Source organism: Pygocentrus nattereri, chromosome 2, assembly GCF_015220715.1.
Source record: "Pygocentrus nattereri isolate fPygNat1 chromosome 2, fPygNat1.pri, whole genome shotgun sequence".
Lineage (NCBI taxonomy): Eukaryota > Metazoa > Chordata > Actinopteri > Characiformes > Serrasalmidae > Pygocentrus > Pygocentrus nattereri.
The window spans coordinates 25,143,474-25,163,307 of record NC_051212.1 but is presented as its reverse complement, the minus strand read 5'-3'; the positions used below and the strand labels follow the sequence as shown (position 1 = coordinate 25,163,307).

Here is a 19,834-nt window from a genome sequence, read left to right as displayed (position 1 = left end):
TTGTAAGTTTTCTGTTTATATTTCTTAGTGGAAACATTAAAAACTGTCTTTCCTAACAGGTGATAAGGGATTTCCAGGGTTGTCTGGTCGTCAGGGCTTACCAGGTCAGCCCGGAGATGCCTATCCAGTCAAGGGTCTACCTGGCGATGCAGGATTTCCTGGGCGTCCAGGTTCTGCTGGCTTTCCAGGAACTAAAGGGGCATCTGGTGTTCTGGGCTTCCCTGGAATGCCTGGACCCAGGGTAAGTCTATTTCATTTGTGCAACCAATACATTTAAAGGATGGTACTATGGTAAGTATTCAACAGCATAAGATCCAACAGATTCAGACCATTGTTAAGGTTCTTCTAAAAAAGCAAAAGTCACCAAACAACTCAGTACAACTTTGGTCATTTATATTTGCAGTGCATGTTTGTGAAGTAGGCCTGAAAGATCAATACTGGTGTTTTTGTGTTGCACTTCCCAGAGAAATTTCCACTGCAGTGATAATGTTGTTAATTTCATTTAACCTAATTTACTATGTTTTACAGGGTGATAATGGAGACACTGGTTTACCTGGATTGCCTGGTAGTCCAGGGCGGCCTGGCATCAAAGGTGGGTTGTGACTAGTTGATATGTTGGTAAAATATGTTTGTCAAAAAAAGTCCTGAACAGAGGCATAGTTCAGATTAGGCTGTTTTCTACAGCTTGTTGTTTATTGTCATTTAGCAGATCATTGTGGATCTGACATAATGATCATCTTATGTAATTTGTTGTAAAGGTGAGAAAGGTGATGCTACTGGAGCCCCTGGGCCCCCTGGAGCAAAGGGATTGGTGGGAAATCCTGGATTCCCAGGTGAGTTCTGCACTATGCTTTTCTCTCCTAAAGAAATTTTGATATTGTCTGTAGTCTGCTTCTACCATTTTAGATGAGATTATGATAGGTATTGTGATAGGTATATGGTGATTGTTCATTGTTCATATTCTGTCTCTCTATCTCTCTTTCTCTCTCTATATTATACTATATTGCTCTCATTCAAAGGAGAACAAGGTGCTGCTGGTGAACTGGGTTCTCGTGGTTTCCCTGGAGTTCCTGGGGTACCTGGGCAAAAGGGTCTACCAGGAGATGCAGGAAGGGCAGGACTCAGTGGTAACCCACAAATTACATCTTTGACCCATAATCTTTTTAAATTGGCTAATTTAATACCAGCTGAATCTTTAAATCTGTGCCACACATCATGTTTTTTCCCGTGTGCTTTCTGTTAGGTTTGCCTGGACTCCCCGGAAGCATGGGTCTTCCTGGTTACTCAGGAGAGAGGGGTCGCAGTGGTGAGCCGGGACGCCCAGGTGGTCCAGGCCGAATAGGAGAGAAAGGTCAGTCTGGTCAGAGCACATTAGTTCTCCCTTTTCAGACATTTCAGTCAGCATGTCTGTTTATTTTACTGCAGATAGGTAACAACAGCATGATATTGTTATATCAATAAATTGCATCATGGTAAGTTTTTCTTCTTTGTGATCAATATTTTATTAATAAGTAAGCATATAGATCACAAGAACTAAAATCACAAAGCCCAAGATATGCCCACAGGATTGTTTACAATAGTGGTAATATAGAGTTAATAGTTATTATTTGTAACGGCTGAGGCATGGAGGCGGGATGCAAATGTAAGTTGCTTTTATTGAAATAATAATCCAAAGTAACAGAGGTTTGGGAAAAAAGACATGTCCACAACAAAAACAAACTATAAGATATGAGAAAGCACAAGACAAGGTAGCATCCACAATGCAAGACAAAGACTGAACAAAAACAGGGATATAAATACACAGAGGAAAATGAGGGGTGGAGCACAGACAGGTGGAGCAGATAACAAGGGGGCAGGACCAGGGAGGAGACACAGAACAGCAACAAAAACACATGGTACTAGAAAACATGGCACATGGCTACCACAGAGGGGAAGAAAGGGACACTCAGAGGGACATGGGGAGAATATGTGACACTATTAGAGACCAATAACAGTAATATTAGTGATGATAGTAGTGATGGTCAGTGGTCTCACATCAGTTAACAAAAGTCATTAAGCACTCCTTATTTTCTTCTTAAGTTCTTCTTAGTATTTGACCAGGATACCATGATAAGTTTTTCTAAGTATATTTTGGGTATCATCAGGACGTAAACAACAGATCAACTGCATATTTTTACAGAAAATTTAAATACAGAAAATATATGTATTGCAAAATCAAATAATGTATTGCAAAAATGAGTTACCATGAATTATTTTAATCTCTTATTGCTCACTTGTACTAACAGTATGTAAAGAAAAGGTTGTAGATGTGGCCAAAAGTCATTACATTTTAAATGGGATAATTTTGGAAGATTACAGGACGAGAATTTTATCTTTTAAATGATATGATGAATCATGCTAAATATAACCAGCCAGGAAGAAAATGCTCAAGCTTTAGAAAGCTCAGATTTCTGTTATCTAGTAATGGTATTAATGTTTGTGTAATAGAAGCACTTTTAAAACACCTTACTTAACATCTCTCTATAGGTTTACCTGGCTCCCCTGGTTTAGATGGTCTCAATGGACTTCAAGGACCCAAAGGTCAACAAGGAGTACCTGGTGAGTATCTTCTCAGCTACAAAGACAGTGTAGCACTGGCACATTTCAACTGAATCAAAACAGTAATGAATTGTACTGGGATTCAAAGGGATATTGTTTAACCTGTTTCTAGGGGTGACAGAGGGTGGTCGGCCAGGAGCACCTGGAATGAACGGTCTGAAAGGGGAAAGAGGCTCATCACGGCCAGGACAGCCAGGATTCCCTGGACCAAAGGGGAGCAGAGGAGACGCTGGTGAGTACAAGAAGAAAACTGTGTTTATCATGCATTTTAACTAATGATTAATGTGTAAGGAGAATGTTGAGAATAAGGTGGTCCACTTAAAGCAGTGCTTCAGTTTTCCACTTGCTCCAACTGTAGTTGATCAACCAAGACATGTTTGGTGTCTGGCTAATGTAGATAACCAGTAATAAAAACTTACAGTCACCAGTTAAGCACTCTTTAACCTGCACACCTAAATCATCATTCACTTCCCTCAGTTGTAAAGTAATCTGTAGACTTCCTCATGTGTTTTTGACAGTGGATACCATACTGTTAAATAAACTGTCTTAATGAACAAAAGTTCAGAGAAAATTCAGGCTTCAGCATGGCGCCAGGTGTTGGGCGCATGGTTATGTGGATACAGAGTAATGTGTTAAGTAATGTGATTACTTTTTCCTGTAACATAGTAATTTAGTTTCATTTATTTTAATTACAGTTTAAATTCTTGTAGTGACATTACAATCACTGATGTAATAAGAATTGTGTTGCTTGTAGAGATGGACTGATCTGTGTTTCTGGGGCCTATACCAATCACCTCTTAACATGATCTGCCTATAGCCAATACCGTTCAAGATTGCGGCTGGAGGCCCAATATAAAGGCGCAGTAGGCGATTCTGCAAAACAATTGTTGTTTTTGAATTCAACACCAAAACAAATACCTTCAGAGCTCCTTCAGACGCTGTGCACCCACCCCCCCACATTCATGGACGTACATTGCCGAGGCAAGCAGCACTTTTCAGGGCATTAAAACCCTTCGCAAATATACGTTCACACAGCAAGCAATGTTGCTAAGGTTAACTACATTGTGGTTTAGCAAAGTATCATTACAATTGCTGCTGCCAAGCTAACTAATTGGGATTGGCTATCTCAAATTAACAAAGAGCACAAAACAATACTGACCTATTGGTTCTGTAAAACAGCAAAAATACATGAATGTTCCAGAGCTAACTTCTCATTTCTTTTCTTGCCTTTCAACTCTATATGAAGCTGAAGTCAGCTTCTTTTTCTTCAGCTCCTTGTTCCATTAAATGCTGCAGCAGTTACATTTTGGTGCCTCAGACTACCATGACCATTATAATAACTGGAGACTGTGCAGCCAGCACAGCTAGCGGGTACAAAACAGTCCTGCTGTTTCACAGATCGGTTTTTAATTGTACTGAAAAGGCCAAAAGGGCTAACATATGGCCACTTTTGCAGTTTTACACTTTATTTTTATTAACTCTGCCAAAGCTGTAAGTCATGAAGCTAGTGCAGTGTAAGCTAAACTAAGATTCCCGCTCTAATGCTAATGTGCTAGCAGAAATGAATCATCAAAGCTTTAACAATAAATCATGTCAATTACAGCTCTACACTCTCACTTAGCGAGTTTTCTGTGAAATAGGAGCCAAATGTGTAATAATATACTTCAGGAAAAAATGTCTTTCAACAGTGAAAAAGAAACAGAAATGACAAAGTCATAGTTCTTTTTTTGCCAGGTTCTTGTTCAAGTTTTCCCATTCCACCTTCAGTGCTGTAGCAGGTACATTCTGACACCTGAAGCGAAATATGACTCATGACATCACTAATCAGCTCTCAGGATTGGCTAAGTTAGAGAAATATCGACCTATACCTGTACATAGCTGATCAGTCCATTCATCTCTAACGTATATAATTTGTGCGTATGTGCTGCTTGTTTGGCAGTTGTTTTTGAACTGTTTGTGCTGGCTAGTTTCTTGGTTTTCAAACAGCATCAGACTTTCATAACCTGTGTCTCATTAAAAGGCAGATGCTGACATGTATTTCAAATATTGAGATTGACTTTTTCTTTCTGAATTTCCAAAAAAGTGTAAATAAAAACAAAATGCAATGATGTGCAAATCATTTAAACCTATATTTAGTTGAAAAAAGTGCAAAGACAACATATCAAATGTTGATACTGAGAAATGTGGGACAGGGGTAACAATACGCTGATAATGCTAAAAACACCTGGTGGTTGATTGGTAACAGGTCAGTAACATAAATGGGTATAAAAAAGCATCCCAGAGAGGCTGAGTCTTTCAGAAGTGAAGACAAGGAGGAGATCGCCACTCTGTGAAAGACTAATTTAGTATTTTCCTTTTTAAAAATGGTTTAAGTGATTTCCGAATTGTATTTTTATTGACATTCTGTGCAGTGTCCCAACTTTTTTGGAAATAAGGTTGTATATGGTTCTGTATAGAACCTTTTGCTATTTTCAAAAAGGTTTAATCTGAAGAACCATTTCACCATGAGTATTCAGAGTTCTATATGGGACCATAGTCTTCACTAAAGAACCCTTGTAGAACCATCTTTTTTAAGAGTATAGCTTTTTAGCCTGTTATATAGATATGGCTGCTGACTGTGTTCTTTCAGACAGTGCGTTGATGTTGTTGTCATGGTCTTTGTTAGGTGCTCCTGGTCAGCCAGGTTCCCCAGGTCCTCCAGGCCCTCGTGGGCCATCCACTTCCTCTAATATACCAGGTCCAATTGGAGATCCTGGTCTGCCTGGACTGGATGGTGGACGAGGTATGTCTGCTGTTTTTTCATGACTGTCCACTTTACCTAAATCATCCACTTGAGCTTTATTTTTAGAATAAGCAAAAAAGATTCAATTCAAATTAACGCTCGCCTTGCTTTGTACAATGCCAATTCCTTCCATATTGTTTTTTCTATTCATTCAGTTAACTGTGAAACATAGATATGAGTAAATCACACTCTCAGATGTTGTTTGAGTTGTAAAATTTGCCTTTCTCTTTTGTAGGTGTTACTGGCCCCCCTGGTCCTCCTGGTCCGGCAGGCCCTGGAACAATTCAGGGAGACAGAGGAGATCCAGGGATTCCTGGATTCCCTGGAAGTCCTGGAATCCGTGGTGATCCTGGACTTTCAGCAGGACTTGGATTACCAGGCAGCCCAGGACTTAAAGGTGCTTTAAAACTTGTCATAGATCTTTGTTATTAACCCTTTGAGGCTGACAAACATGCCAATGCATCAGATTAGCTATTTCTTTAATACCTTTGTGATAATACAGTCCAGAAATATGGTTCAAACCTTTCAACCAATTCCATCTTATAGCAAGATCTTATGTGACTCACATCTGGAGTTATGAGCCAATGAAGCTAAAATTCGTGCCATCTGCCTCTCGCTTGTAATTTCTAAATTCATGTGTCTGTTTATATTTAACTTTCAAATGACCAATAGACACTCGCTAGGGACAAGGGGAATCACTAGAGACTTACCCATCATGTCAGAAACCTTTAATATTTCATGCAGTCACCTCAAACACAGACAGGAAATGGTGTGTAAAAAGAATGCAGCTGCTGAAGTTGCTGCAGTTGTTTTGGAAAATAGAGATGAGGAAAACACTCATTTACTATCTTATTCATACATTCATCTACTTTTCTGAATCTAAGAATTTGGTGAACATATTTTAAGCACCAACACAATTTGTCCACATGAGTAAAGCTATGTTTTCACAAGAGATATTAAGAATCCCTAAAACTTCAGTTTTTCAGCTATAGGGCTGAATTGTCAATTTACGCAGTGCTCCAGGTCTAAATGGCTTTATTATAGAGAGAGCTGAGAGTGTTCCAACATTTTAATATATATGTGGGTATTTTTTTCATATGCTAGTACCTTTAAAGGCACATTGAAGAATATATGCCTATCTAGAAAATGCCCTCAGACCCACGAGTGTCAAAGAGACCTGTATTATTGTAGACATGAAAAACCTGTTCAGGTCACCTTAATAGAACCTCTTCATCAAACTAGTAATATAACAGTTTATATATAACAAAATTCAGAAACAAGTATATTCATGCTTTTACTCAAGCAACAATAAGTGTACAATATTTTCCACTTTACTCAAGTAATATTTTACCAAGAGTACATCTACTTTTCTCAATTGAGTTGACCCACATAGTGCATATGCCCACATATTCCCTGTGTCTCTTTCTATCTGTCTTATTTTTTGTGTCTTCTTTCTCCCTCAGGAGTGAGAGGTGACCCTGGAATTGGTGGGATACTAGGACCTCCAGGATTTTTTGGAGATCCAGGAAGTTATGGGAACAGAGGACCAAAAGGAGTACCAGGTCAGTAAATATGTAGCTCGACTTAGAGAATGAAGTACTAAAATTATGTTTAAAAAAAGAACATAATGTTTTCATTTTTTTGTCTTCTGTTTATTGAACTCAGTGTGCTTAAATCCACTGCTCTCTCTTTCTCTGCATTTCTCTCTCTCTTAGGTAAGCCTGGCAGTCCTGGACTTCCTGGGATTGTAATCGGACCACCACGTGTGGAAAAACCGAGAGGTGAATATGGCCCGCTTGGATTTACTGGTCTTCCTGGTTTGAAAGGATCACCAGGCGAGCCTGGCTCACCAGGACGTCAAGGTGAGCTCTGCGTTATAGCCCATCGTCTTTAATTCTTCAATTACTTGGAATCCAAAAAATATTGTCCATGTGTTAAAAAGAATCAATGTTGAGTTGCTTTATTTGCTCAAAAACTATTTGTTTTACGACATTCTTTTTTGTGTGTTTTTGTAGCAAATCAAAAATAACAAAATATATGAATATTGACTTGACGTTAAGTCTCAGAAATTACGACCACAGTGGTACACAGACTCTCTGATTTTATTATACACTAAGCTGATCACAACTCTCATTTTTGTCATTTCATTTCTCATTGGCTGTCAGGCATCCATGTGTATGCACGTCTATGCACTTACTTCAAACTTACTTCTTCACTTAGAGACGGCTGTAATTGGCTGAAGAAGTGTCAGTTTTTATTTTGCAAACAGTCCATTAGCTTTTTAAAGGACTTTATTTGGATTAAGTTGAAAAACATTTGTTTACTTAATTGTGCCATCTATATAAAAATGGTTTAAATGTGTAGGTTCTAAAGGAAGGATTGGAGCAGTGGGGAAACCTGGGCACCCAGGTCATGCTGGAGCTCCAGGATTTACTGGAGACCCTGGAACCCCTGGATTCCAAGGACTTGATGGTTATCCAGGTAAACTAGGAGTGATTGGAGGGTGTTGTTTAAAGGATATATATGTATACTTTAGAAAAAGATACAAGATTAGTGTCTAGGTAAGAGAAGTGGGCCACCAACGAGATGATTGAGGGTTCAAATCCCAGCACTGCCAGGGTATTCCTGGTTGTGCCCTTTGGCACTTAACTGCCCCAGACAGCACAGCTCTGCTCGTGATACTGTGCTGCTTAATTTCAGGGATATTTTGTTAAATAAGGTGTCTAAATTGTACTCATTTACCCTTCCATATACTGTGGATTGTAGGCAAATGTCTCTATGCAAAGGTTTTTTGACAGGTACTCCATCTATCTAACTTGTGGTTTTGTTCTTCCTCTGCTCCTATTGACATCACATCCTCTGTTCCTTTACTTTCTCTCCCACCATCGTTTGATATTTTTCAGGATTTCCTGGTAAAGCTGGCTTACCAGGTCGTCCAGGTCTACCTGGGCGCAGCATTGGGATTGGCTACACTCTGGTGAAGCACAGCCAGTCAGTTCAGGTGCCCATGTGCCCTCAGGGCATGGCCAAGCTATGGGAGGGATACAGTTTGCTTTATGTAGAGGGACAGGAGAAGGCCCATAACCAGGACCTGGGTAAGACAATGCAATATAATGTAAAGTATAGCCATCAAACACATGCAACTCACTATAGATACAGTAGAAAGAGTCATTATTAATCATAACCAAAGTTAGAGCAGCAACAAGAGAACTACATACTGTAAATATATTAAGAACAGTAAAACAGTTTAGTTAATTTACAAGACGGTTACAAGAAACTGAAAGAACATTTTTCAAAAATATGTTCTTAACTAGCAGTGAAATCTCACATATTATTTAAAGTAGTTATTAATGAGATTTTTAATCATGTGCAAGTGATTATATACAGTCCTATGCAAATGTTTGGGCGCCGCACTTTTGCACATTTTAATGCATAGTTACTGTTTATTTGCTGAATTTAACATTATGGCAAAGTTAATATTTTATAATTATTTTTTTTTAAGTATTTAAGTTTGTTCCTTATACAGGACCCATTTTTTTTTTTTTGCTTAGAAAAGCAACAACACTAACTTCACCCAGAGTGTTTGCATTGTTTTAGGCTGGGTATTGACAGAATAATACTATGTTTAACCAGGACAACATGAAGATAAGTGCAGACTACTGTTACCAATAATGTGATCATACCGCACAGCTCAGAGCTGTTCAGTCTGTAGTATTTAAATATATGCTTAGGTCAGTGCTTATAATTTTATATTTATGACCATCTACAGTTTTTTAAGTCATTTTTCTCATTTTCTCATTTTTTTTTCTTTGCCGTCCCTCTTACTTCCTCTCTGCTATTTTAGGATTGGCTGGTTCTTGTCTGCCTCGTTTCAACACCATCCCCTTCCTCTACTGCACCACCAATGAGCTCTGTTACTACGCCAGCCGCAACGACAAGTCCTACTGGCTGTCCACCACGGCACCCATTCCCATGATGCCTGTGGCAGAGCAGCAAATCACTAACTACATCAGTCGCTGTTCAGTGTGTGAAGCTCCTTCTCAGGCAGTTGCCATCCACAGCCAAGACTCCAACATACCCCCTTGCCCAAATGGGTGGAGGAGCCTGTGGATTGGATACTCTTTCCTAATGGTGAGACACAGATTCACCCACTCTCTTTCACAGGCACATATACTGTATGTCCAAATACATTCAGACACCCCTTCTGATTAGTGAATTCAGCTTATTCAGCTGCACCTATTGTTGGAAGAAGCTTCCAATAGCACATACACAGTTTACAAAATCTTCACTGAAATCATTGCCAATAGATTGAAGTGCTCTAGAGCAGCTTCTTATGAGGTTAATTGGCACCATGCTCAATACCAAATGTCAGCTGGAGAAATATAAAGCCCCCAGCTAGAGGAGCCTGAAGCTCCCCCATATCTCTGGAGCCACAATAGACACTTTATTATATTTAAATATACAAGTGGCTACATTTTAAACATTGTTTGAAGTTTAAATATGCATAGTTTATTGGGGCTTATTATTGTTTTGTCATTGTGCTGTTATTTCATTTAGACCATTACTTTATCCTTACAGTGTTTTGCTTGTCTTTCTATGTAAAGCACATTAAGATTTTGTAAGTAAAACAAAAAGTGCTGTATAAATAAACATTTATTATTATTATTGTTGTTATTATTATTATTAGTCTAACTGTGTGTCTTTCCTCTGGTCAGCACACGGCTGCAGGGGCAGAGGGAGGTGGTCAGTCTCTGGTGTCTCCTGGCTCCTGCTTAGAGGATTTCCGTGCCACGCCCTTCATTGAATGCAATGGGGCCCGTGGCACTTGCTTCTTCTTCAACAACAAGCACAGTTTCTGGCTGACCACTGTGGAGCAGGACAGGCAGTTTGTGCAAAGTCCGGAGTCGGAGACACTGAAGGGAGGCAAGTACCGTGACCGCATCAGCCGCTGCCAGGTCTGCATGAAGATCCTGTAGCCTGAACAGGCAGGAGAGAGGGACTTTCACAGAAGGAGTGAAAGAAGAGACTAGAGAGAGAGTTGAGAAAAGGAGAGCATCGGAGGGATAGGATGTAAATGTTGACTGACTGACTGACTTTATTCACCCCCTCTCTTGGAGCTTTCTACAAAGTTGTGTTATCGAGTGCAGGTAGAGCCCCTGCTGATAGAAGTTGCAATGGGAAGAGGTTTGAATTCTCTCCCCTCATTTATCAACACTGGTGCTACAGAAAAATGTTTATTTTATTTGTATTTGAATTTCTTGTCACCGTTTTTGTCTTACGTATTCACGGCTACCTCAGAGAGTGTGTCCCAAATCTGCTATGGACAGCACTGAACCGTTAATGTGCGACTGCAGCCATACATAACTCCTCTGATTCAACTGGTTACAAACTTTGACCCCGTTTACACCTGGTTGTTTTTTTGTATTTTAAGTATCAGGATGATATCTATAGATATATATTATACACATAAATACGCTGCTGTAAATCTACACCAAAACATTTAGAACAGATTGAAATCTGGTTCCGACGAGCTACTTCAGGAAAAGTTAATCACAAATGATAGTCAATACATTTGTCTCTCCGAACCAAGTTTGGCAACCGCAAATTCATTACATCATAATGCAAGTGGTCCATGACTGTGATGACTTGAACAGAAGGCTAATCATGACATGGTAGGTGCACAGGAAATGGACAGAGCCCTAGTTTTGTCATTTTTGACTCAGAAACCATCTTTCGCATAGAACAGGAAAAACTAGAAATGAAGTACACCAATAATCGGTTGTTATGTTGAGCGATTTGCATATTACATGCCATTAAGCAGCTGAATTTCACTCAAACTAACTGGAGATACAATTATTTTACTTTACAAAGTGTAAATGTATTTTCTTAAAATCTTAACAAATCTCAGGATACAATCCAGATATGACCAGATGTTGATGGGGCCATAATTTAGAGTTTTGATGCTTCCATGACTGGCACAAACCACATTTCTCATATTTAGAATTATAAGTGGCATTTGGTTAAGCCAAACTTTTGTAAGTGATATTGTGCTTAATGAGTAACGTGTGAAATCACAACTCTTTCTACCCCCAAACATGTATCTTTAATGTATTGCACTGACGTTCATATCTGGGTTCACAATGCAGTAAAGTTCCACAATGTGGCTCAGACGCACAGATCACTCAGTTCAAAACAGAGGGATCTGGGCTTGATATACAACAACTATAGAAAATCCACTCCCACCTTTTCCCTTTAACAGGTGCCTTTAGCAAATGTCATCATAATAAATACTCTTTATTTCCTTTTGCCTGAAAAACTGAATAACATCTCATTCTCTGTAGACATGTGAACAATTCCATTTCCATATTCATTGTCATCATTATTCCTTCCACTGGCCAGAATGAAAAGACATAAGATGTTCATCCCTTTCCAATACTGAAAGTATGAACAATGTCTGTTATCTCAACGTTAAGTTTGTTTTTCCAGATTGAGTTTGTGTTTTGAGTCTCTTAAAGAGACATCGTGATATGTAACCACTATAGCCACTAAGCCTCTTAACCTCTCTTTGGTAGCCTTGAGTACATGCTTTCCGTTTGTAATGTTTGTATGTAAACAGATAGGTTGCTGTTTAGTTGCTTCATCGTATGACAGGAAAGATGTGAAAAAATCTTTTTTTTTTTCTTTTTTTTTTTAACTTGTACATTTTTTAGAATAATAAAAACTTCTAGAATGTTTCTAGCATTTCAGCTTATTTTTAAGGGTTGTTTGTAAAGGCCTATATACACCTATGTATGTATATTACAGGAGTATTTGCATTTTGTCTTACATTGATGCCCACAGATGTACAATTTAATAGCTCAAGAGGATTTTTTGTTTTATTGTGTAATTTTTTAAAATTTACTATACACATTTTTACTCACATCACATAGCTGGACAGATGCATTACCAGTATTACTGCAAATGCTTTATCAGAATGGTTCCAATGTTTAATAATGATGTTCCCTATTAAATAAAGTATTGAAATTAAAGTATTGAAAATGATCCCACATTGAGTTCTCATTTACATGGCTTGAAATTTTTATAAGTAGGGGTCTTAAATTAATGGGCCTGACAACTTCCTACTGTCTGGCAAATATTTAGTTTTTTCCTTTTCAGTTGAATCAGTTTAATTCAATTCAAGTTTATTTGTATAGCGCTTTTTACAGCAATGTTGTCACAAAGCAGCTTTACAGAAGTTTGAAAACACACAGTTACAACATGTATCCCCCAGTGAGCAAGCCAGAGGCGACGGTGGCAAGGAAAAACTCCCTCAGACTATAGGAAGAAACCTTGGGAGGAACCAAGACTCACAAGGGGAGACCCATCCTCCTCTGGTCAAACAGTATTTACAGTTTAATAAGCTAAATACCAAATAGAAGCTAAGAGGATCTCAGTTTGAAGACTGGATGGTAAAGCTTTAGAAACTGCACTGGTACAGGTGGTCTCTGACTGAGTCTATAAACAGTGGGACTGAGCTGAAACGGTCCCATCCTATCTCAATGCCGGTACATCTGGATGGCACAGTGATGTAATTGAGGGTGTTGCAGTTGGCACAAATGAACAGGAGAGCAGGTTGGTGATGGTGAGGAGGAGGCCCTGATGGTCAGTCTTCCAACCGTTCAGCAGGATGGGAGGGCAGTCATTATCTCAGGAAGAGTAAAGGATGGGAGGGCAGTCATTATATCCAACATGCATATCTTTTTTTTTCTGCAATAAAATATTTTCATTTGATTTGTACATTTTTGCTTCACCCACTAAACACCACAGCTGGTTATCCATTGCTATTGTTATTAATAACAGCAGTAGTGATTTGTGGTGACAAAACTGACTAAGATCCACGTGTATGCTATGTAAAAGTCATACTGAGAAGTCACATATTTTAGTTTACAACACTGTGTAAAACTTTATGTAGTTAAAATTCATGCTTACAAAGAATGTTTTTCAGACTCTTCCTTACGAAGAGCTTCTGTTTGTGCTGATGAGCCTCCAGAACGGTAGACGGCGGTGTGACGCTTTGGTTAACAGATACTGCAGCGGCTGTAGCGCTCATATAAACAACCCTCTTGCGACAGACCGGCAGCGAAATAACATTTTCTCCTCTGATCTGGTGCACTGAAACAGGTAAAGACGTGCGGCTGAGTTCGCACTGCGACCGACAGTCGTCCAAACAAACAGCCTGCTGTCTTTCGTGGCGTTAACGCTGCTCAAACCTGCTGAGCTGTTTGGGGACTGGAGGATTCGCAGCTCCCTGGCGCCTGTTGGTGAAGTAGCGTTAGTGAGGACTGTTCTGGGACGGAGCCTTTAATCCGTGTCTTCCCAATAATTCAGGACAACCACAGCTTGAAACGAGCACTCTGACTGCTCGGAGGAGCTGAGACGGCTGACTCTGCGCGCAGGTCGCAGAAGTAGCTAGCTAGCTAAGCTAGAGGTGGTAATGATGAGCTGCGGGTAATGTTCCTCATTTCTCTGCCCACATCGCTTCATCTCAGGTTTTGCTGCTTTAGAAGACTGAGATTAAGGAATTTAGTGTCCTGTGCTGCCAGTGAACAGATGTCTTCCCCTCCTCTGGTGGTCTTAAGGGCCCATGTAACAGTTACTACGTTTTCTTGTATTTTGTTTAATTTTTCCTGTTGATCTTTATGATGTTGGTGATTTAATATATACATTAAAAACATGTTTTCCGCCTCGTTTTAGCTAAACTAAAGTTTTATGGTTACTGTACCTCTAAAGGGAAATATCAGCTTCTTTAAAAACGTCTGTAATTAAACGGCTAAGATGTAAAGCACGTCCTTCACAGTGGTGCTGAATATAGTTAGATATCTGAGAAATTGAATGAATCTCTAAACTACATCACATTACGTTACGCCGTGGGCAGGAACGCTCCTCCACAAACTCCGGGGGGCTTTTCTAGCCCTGATTTGTGACTTCAGATGACGTCATGTTCCACGCCCAAATCCGCCGGTGTTACACGCCGGGATTTTATAATCTAAAGCGTGTAACTTCAAAAAAGTCGAGCTCTCAGATCAAATATGTGCCCTTTTTTACACCGCGTGGATGAATAAGGGCCATTGTGGTCTCCTCCCTATCACTACTATTATTATACTATTAAGAAATCTGTGTTTCTCTACAGCACCAAAAAAAGCTTCTTTAAATTTGACATATGTAAATTGTCTTTGTTCTGATTGGCTTCACTGAATTGTACCTCATTAAAAAGGCAGTAGGGGTTGAAACACTCTCTAGAAGCATGTATGGGCAGGGCTGAACGACTTCAGCCTGGTAGTTTTCCATGATATGAGCCCTGTGAGGCTGTTGTTAGACCAGTGATCAAGCTCTGAATAAAGAGTTTCTCTAAACAGTGCAGATTCAGTTATCCAGTCACAGAATATGCTTTATGTGCATGACATGTAGAAGATGGGTGCAATGATATGCAAATTTCATCATACGATATGTATTGCCATTTAGCATCGCAATACAATACAATTTCGCTACAGCATTAGATAAATTCTAATTTAACAGAAACTCTAATGTTATCACTTGTTTTTGTATTTACATATTTTTTTATTATTTTTCAAAATGGTGTTTTTGGCTCAATCAGTCTGAGCAAACTGTGACATGCACAACTGAGTGTGGAAGGATGAACTTATGGATGAATGAAAGTATAGATGGATGAGTGGGGTTAATTGTAATGTACGTATTGTGACACCCTCAGAACATGGGGGTCTTGAGGTGTCTTGAATGTCTTTTTGATTAAGCATGTAATTATTGTGTATGAGTTTATTAGAGCTACAGGTAAACACACGGCACAAACATAGGTCATTCTTCTTGGAATGGACTGATATTTCTTGTTAAGAATACCAAACCTGCTGTAGTTTTTACTGACCCATGTCATTTTCCTGACCTTTGCAAGGTACGCTGGAATTTTCAGAGACCCACTCGGACATGTCATATGTCTTCATCAATGATTCATCACAGACCAGTGTACCGTTACTGCAGGCCTGCATTGATGGGGACCTAGCATTTGCAAAGCGCCTTCTGGAGACAGGCTGCGACCCCAATATCCGTGATAACCGGGGCCGCACCGGCCTCCACTTAGCAGCAGCTCGTGGCAATGTGGAGATCTGTCGCTTCCTGCACAAGTTTGGGGCAGATCTGTTAGCCACAGATTACCAAGGCAACACTGCTCTGCACCTGTGTGGACATGTGGACACCATTCAGTTCCTTGTCTCCAATGGCCTCAAAATAGACATCTGGTGAGTTCTGGTGAGAACTTTTTAGATGCCATTAAAATTGTTAGCTTATAGCAGGCTATGTGGTCAAGTTTTAAAGTACCTCATTGACCACAGCTATCAATAGCTCAGTATGTCAATTTCAGTAGATCCACCATCAATTAAGTCACCATCTGACTGTGTTCTTGTGTTTAAATAGTAACCATAATGGATCAACTCCTCTGGTGCTGGCCAAGCGGCGAGGGGTGAATAAAGATGCTATTCGACTGCTGGAGGGCCTTGAGGAGCAGGAGGTGAAAGGCTTCAACAGAGGTGCCCATTCCAAGTTGGAGACCATGCAGATGGCTGAGAGCGAGAGGTGAGTATGATGAACGCAGGATGTTGCCACTTCTATCTGGTTTATTTTGTGCAGTTTTCAGGCAAGGCTGCTCTTTTTAGACCTCCACACCATGCTACATTCCAGTATGTGTCTTCTTGATGGGCTACCTGATAGTTACAATGTAAAACTACTGTAGTATACTGTATTGTAGGGCTCTGAAAAGACATTTTGCTACCAAACACTGCAAGGCCAAAATGTGACAATGCTCTTGCCTTTATGGGTGATATGTGCTGCATTATATTACTTGTGCTATCTGATACAGTAGCATCATTTGAACGTGGTCGCAAGGTTGCTGTCATCTGATTACAGCACATTCAGTGTCCTACATCATGCTTGCAACTTCATCAACAACAGCACGTTCAGTGTCTAACACCACAATCATTCCTAACCCTGACTGCCTCTGTCAGTGTCCTATGCCATTCCCAACTCCATCCTCATTTTTCTTCATTCCAAATACTTGCATATTTGTTAGATTTCGCAATAACTTTCGGAAGACAAAATGTGAATTGGATGCCTTTTCACCAGTTGCATTCAGTGGTGGACGAAGTACACAAACATCACTAGACTCTTGCTTAATAACTCAATAATTGAATTCAGAACCATCAGCCAATTGTGTTTGCACACTGTGGAATTAGACCTCCGCGTTTTACCCACCCGTGCAGTGAAACACACACATACATGCACGCTAGTGAACACACACCCTAGGGGCGGTGAGCAAGGTTGCCTGGAGTGCTGGGCAGCCCTATCAATGGTGCCCGGGGAGCAATTGGGGCACTTGAGTCATGGACTCTGAGCTGAGAGGATCGAACCGACAACCTTCTGGTCACAGGGCTGGTTCCCTAACCTCCAGTCCATAACTGCCCTATTTTAAACTCATTTTAGGAGAAAATACTCTAGTGTCACTCTTGGTAAAACCGATCATTAATAGAATGTCATTAATTAGTGACGCTGATGTTGAATAAAATGATCATAAACACAAAACACTGAAGACAAGCAATTTCGATTAGGTAGAACCAAGTGGCTCTGAAATAACTTGTTTCAAACAAGCAAAGTTTCAGTTTAACATTTATTTGCAACTTCATTACAAGTTTAATAAAAACTTGCTTTAATCACAGCTTCACAAATGAGTTTTACTGTACTATATTGCATCTGTAGGTCTTTGCACATAAACATAAACTAGCCAAAACAAATTTACTATAAAGGGAAATGTGTTTGTATAAATTCAGAAAGAAGACACATGCCAGTCACAACTGCATATATACATACATATTTCTATATTGTGGTCTATTTACCCACAAAGTCGAGAGCAATATGTTCACTAAAATCTATTCACTAATTCTTTGATGTGTGATTGTTAGTCAGTTAGTCATTAACCCTGTCCTGCTTTACCTGCTAATGTGACCCGAGTATAGTGTGGACATGTTTACAGTGCGAACTACACCCTGATTGGTGTGTTTGCTTTGCGCTTCGTTCATTTTATGTGCACAAAAGCCAAAAGGAATGACAGATTTTTCATATTGGAGTGGAGTAAAAATTATGACTTTGAAATGTAGTGGACTATAAGTAAAAAGTCACCAAACTGGAAATACTTCAGTAAGGTGCATGTACAGTAACGAATTACATTTACTTTGTTACTGTCCACCACTGGTTGCATTGAGGCAAGTGCATTTAAAAAAAGAAGCCAGATGTATTGAAACGTGGGTCTTACAAAAACCGCTCTGGCTTTTGATTAGCGCTAGAACACTTATAGAGGGCAGCAGTGAGTAATGTTTGTGTATTAGAGCTCAAGCTGTTTCTATTTGTCAGCGAATTTGGCCACTTATGCTTATACATTAATACTAGCATACAGTGAACAACTAAAGACAAATAATTTGGTGATCAGTTTTATTAAAAATACAAAAATTTGTACTTGTACAATGAGAATATATTCTGTTTATTCCATATTGCATTGTATTTGTTTTCTTTAATATCCATGAGTTAACGCTGATGCCTGATTTCTAGTGCAATGGAGAGCCACTCGCTACTGAATCCCAACCTGCAGAACAGTGAGGGTGTGCTGTCCAGCTTCCGTTCCACCTGGCAGGAGTTCGTGGAGGACCTTGGTTTCTGGAGGGTTCTCCTGCTCTTAGTGGTTATCGCTTTACTCTCTCTAGGCATCGCTTACTATGTGAGTGGTGTGCTGCCCTTCTCTGCCAGCCAGCTGGAGCTGGTCCACTGAGAGCCACACTTGCTCTCCTTTAGTGTCAAATGTAGTTTCAGACCCACCTTACAGCTGTGTTTTGTACAATTTATTGGTTTTCTTCATATGAATGACTTCCTTTTATGCTGCTCGTTGCTCTGTCTGACAGTACTTGCACCATCAAAATAAGAATATCAAAAGTCAAGGACAGCTTTTGCTATTCATAAAACTTTTAGCACATTGTTTTAGCTTTTAAAATGTTAACTATTAAGAGCATGAAGATGACAGTCTTTACACCTCTGTAAAAGCGAAGAGGGTTTGTTTTGATTTTATGGCACATTGTGAACAGTATTTAATATGTTACTGAATGAACCTGTAAGCAGTAAGTTCTGTTTTGTGCACATTAATTGGAGCATCTTCAATTAATTATTCTAAAGTCGTTAAAAGGTTTGGGAGAAACTAGGGTCGTGGGGGTTTTCACAAGCGTTGATTAAGGTATTCCTCATCAGATATAGCCATGCTTTGTATGAAGGAGAACACGTTGTTTAATAGAATATATTCACTCTAAGAGCAATGCATTTTGTCTAGTCCCCAACAGACACATATACCTGTGTGCTTTACCTTTTATAATAATTACAGAATGTGGTCAAAATGGACATTTTCTTTTTCATTTTTTGAGCATGCAAGTCTTTCATGGCAGTATGTTATATGGAAATATCAACCATAATTAATTTTCCCAGTCTGTGTGTATGAAGATGAAAGAGTGACAATCCATATAAAAGGCCAAGAAGAATTTCTACTTGTATTTATTCGCTTGAGGGCATTTAAGGTCACAGGTGTTCTAGTGTGCACAAAACTTTCTTTTGTGTCTTGCGTAGCTAATATGTAACGCATATTGATGTCATTTCCATTGTATCTGTGCAAGTGTCTCAATGTAATGCTCATTTGCAATGCCCTATTTATGTTGATGTTGGATTTACTGGAGATTTTTAAAATAAAAATATAACTGACTCATGTTTTTATTGTATAGTTTACCTTTCAGCAATGTGTGCTGCAAAACCAAATGTGGTGTATATTGCACTGATGTCACATTCGAAACTGCTTTTGACCAAGTTTTAATTGATCCCAGTGTTTTTGTGAGGTTACATTATTTTGGAAGATATCGCTTATCGTTTTACTTCTCCTTGTAATATTTTGTAAATGTGTATGAACTTCATTTGGAATTACTGTTTTCTCCTAATTACAAGTATTAAACCACAAATAATTACCAGAGTGCCTTGTTACGTATTTATTAATAATGTGTTTAAACTAGTGGCAACTCATTTGCTAAAACAAGTTATTTTCTTAACACCCTGCAAACAGAAAAGCCCACTGAAGTTTAATTCTGGCTTTTTCTTTGGCTGAATACCAAATGGCTCCCTACTCCCTACATAGTGGACCACGTAGGTCAAGAAGTAAAGACCTCTACACTCAAACAGCGAACAAAATACCGTTTAAATTCAGCCACGAGCTACACGACCGTCCTGACAACATTTTGTGCACTATTTAGGTGTAGGAGTCGCAGTTTTATGGCCTGTGAAGTGCACTACGTAGGGCGTAGGGAGAGTCCGCTTCTGTTGTAAACAACACGG

The 19,834-nt window shown here is 39.4% G+C and overlaps 2 protein-coding genes across 6 annotated transcripts in view; both read left to right on the top strand.

The window, feature by feature from the left end:
• Positions 1-12,421, top strand: part of col4a6 (collagen, type IV, alpha 6) — a 123,384-nt gene extending 110,963 nt beyond the window's left edge. For all 5 annotated transcript variants that reach the window (XM_017699680.2, XM_017699681.2, XM_017699679.2 and 2 more), the window contains 15 exons: positions 60-241; positions 529-592; positions 759-833; positions 1,020-1,127; positions 1,244-1,351; positions 2,527-2,598; positions 2,711-2,830; positions 5,264-5,380; positions 5,616-5,777; positions 6,844-6,942; positions 7,096-7,242; positions 7,745-7,861; positions 8,284-8,475; positions 9,225-9,511; positions 10,096-12,421. In XM_017699680.2, coding sequence (XP_017555169.1) covers positions 60-241; positions 529-592; positions 759-833; positions 1,020-1,127; positions 1,244-1,351; positions 2,527-2,598; positions 2,711-2,830; positions 5,264-5,380; positions 5,616-5,777; positions 6,844-6,942; positions 7,096-7,242; positions 7,745-7,861; positions 8,284-8,475; positions 9,225-9,511; positions 10,096-10,356 — 2,111 coding nt within the window. In that variant the 3' untranslated portion in view covers positions 10,357-12,421. The remainder of the gene's footprint in view (positions 1-59; positions 242-528; positions 593-758; positions 834-1,019; positions 1,128-1,243; positions 1,352-2,526; positions 2,599-2,710; positions 2,831-5,263; positions 5,381-5,615; positions 5,778-6,843; positions 6,943-7,095; positions 7,243-7,744; positions 7,862-8,283; positions 8,476-9,224; positions 9,512-10,095) is intronic.
• Positions 12,422-13,400: 979 nt separating this feature from the next.
• Positions 13,401-19,475, top strand: ankrd46b (ankyrin repeat domain 46b). The gene is made up of 4 exons (XM_017699675.2): positions 13,401-13,540; positions 15,327-15,669; positions 15,845-16,003; positions 18,026-19,475. Exons 2-4 carry the CDS (start codon positions 15,359-15,361, stop codon positions 18,240-18,242), a joined length of 687 nt encoding a protein of 228 aa, XP_017555164.1. The 5' UTR covers positions 13,401-13,540; positions 15,327-15,358; the 3' UTR covers positions 18,243-19,475.
• Positions 19,476-19,834: the final 359 nt, after the last annotated feature.

What these genes read in the sequence shown, in the direction of transcription:
- ankrd46b (XM_017699675.2), top strand. Translation starts at nt 15,359, where the DNA reads ATGTCATATGTCTTCATCAATGATTCATCACAGACCAGTGTACCGTTA. An exon ending in GGCCTCAAAATAGACATCTG is followed by an intron (nt 15,670 to 15,844) that starts GTGAGTTCTGGT and finishes GTGTTTAAATAG; the next exon opens with TAACCATAATGGATCAACTC. An exon ending in CAGATGGCTGAGAGCGAGAG is followed by an intron (nt 16,004 to 18,025) that starts GTGAGTATGATG and finishes CCTGATTTCTAG; the next exon opens with TGCAATGGAGAGCCACTCGC.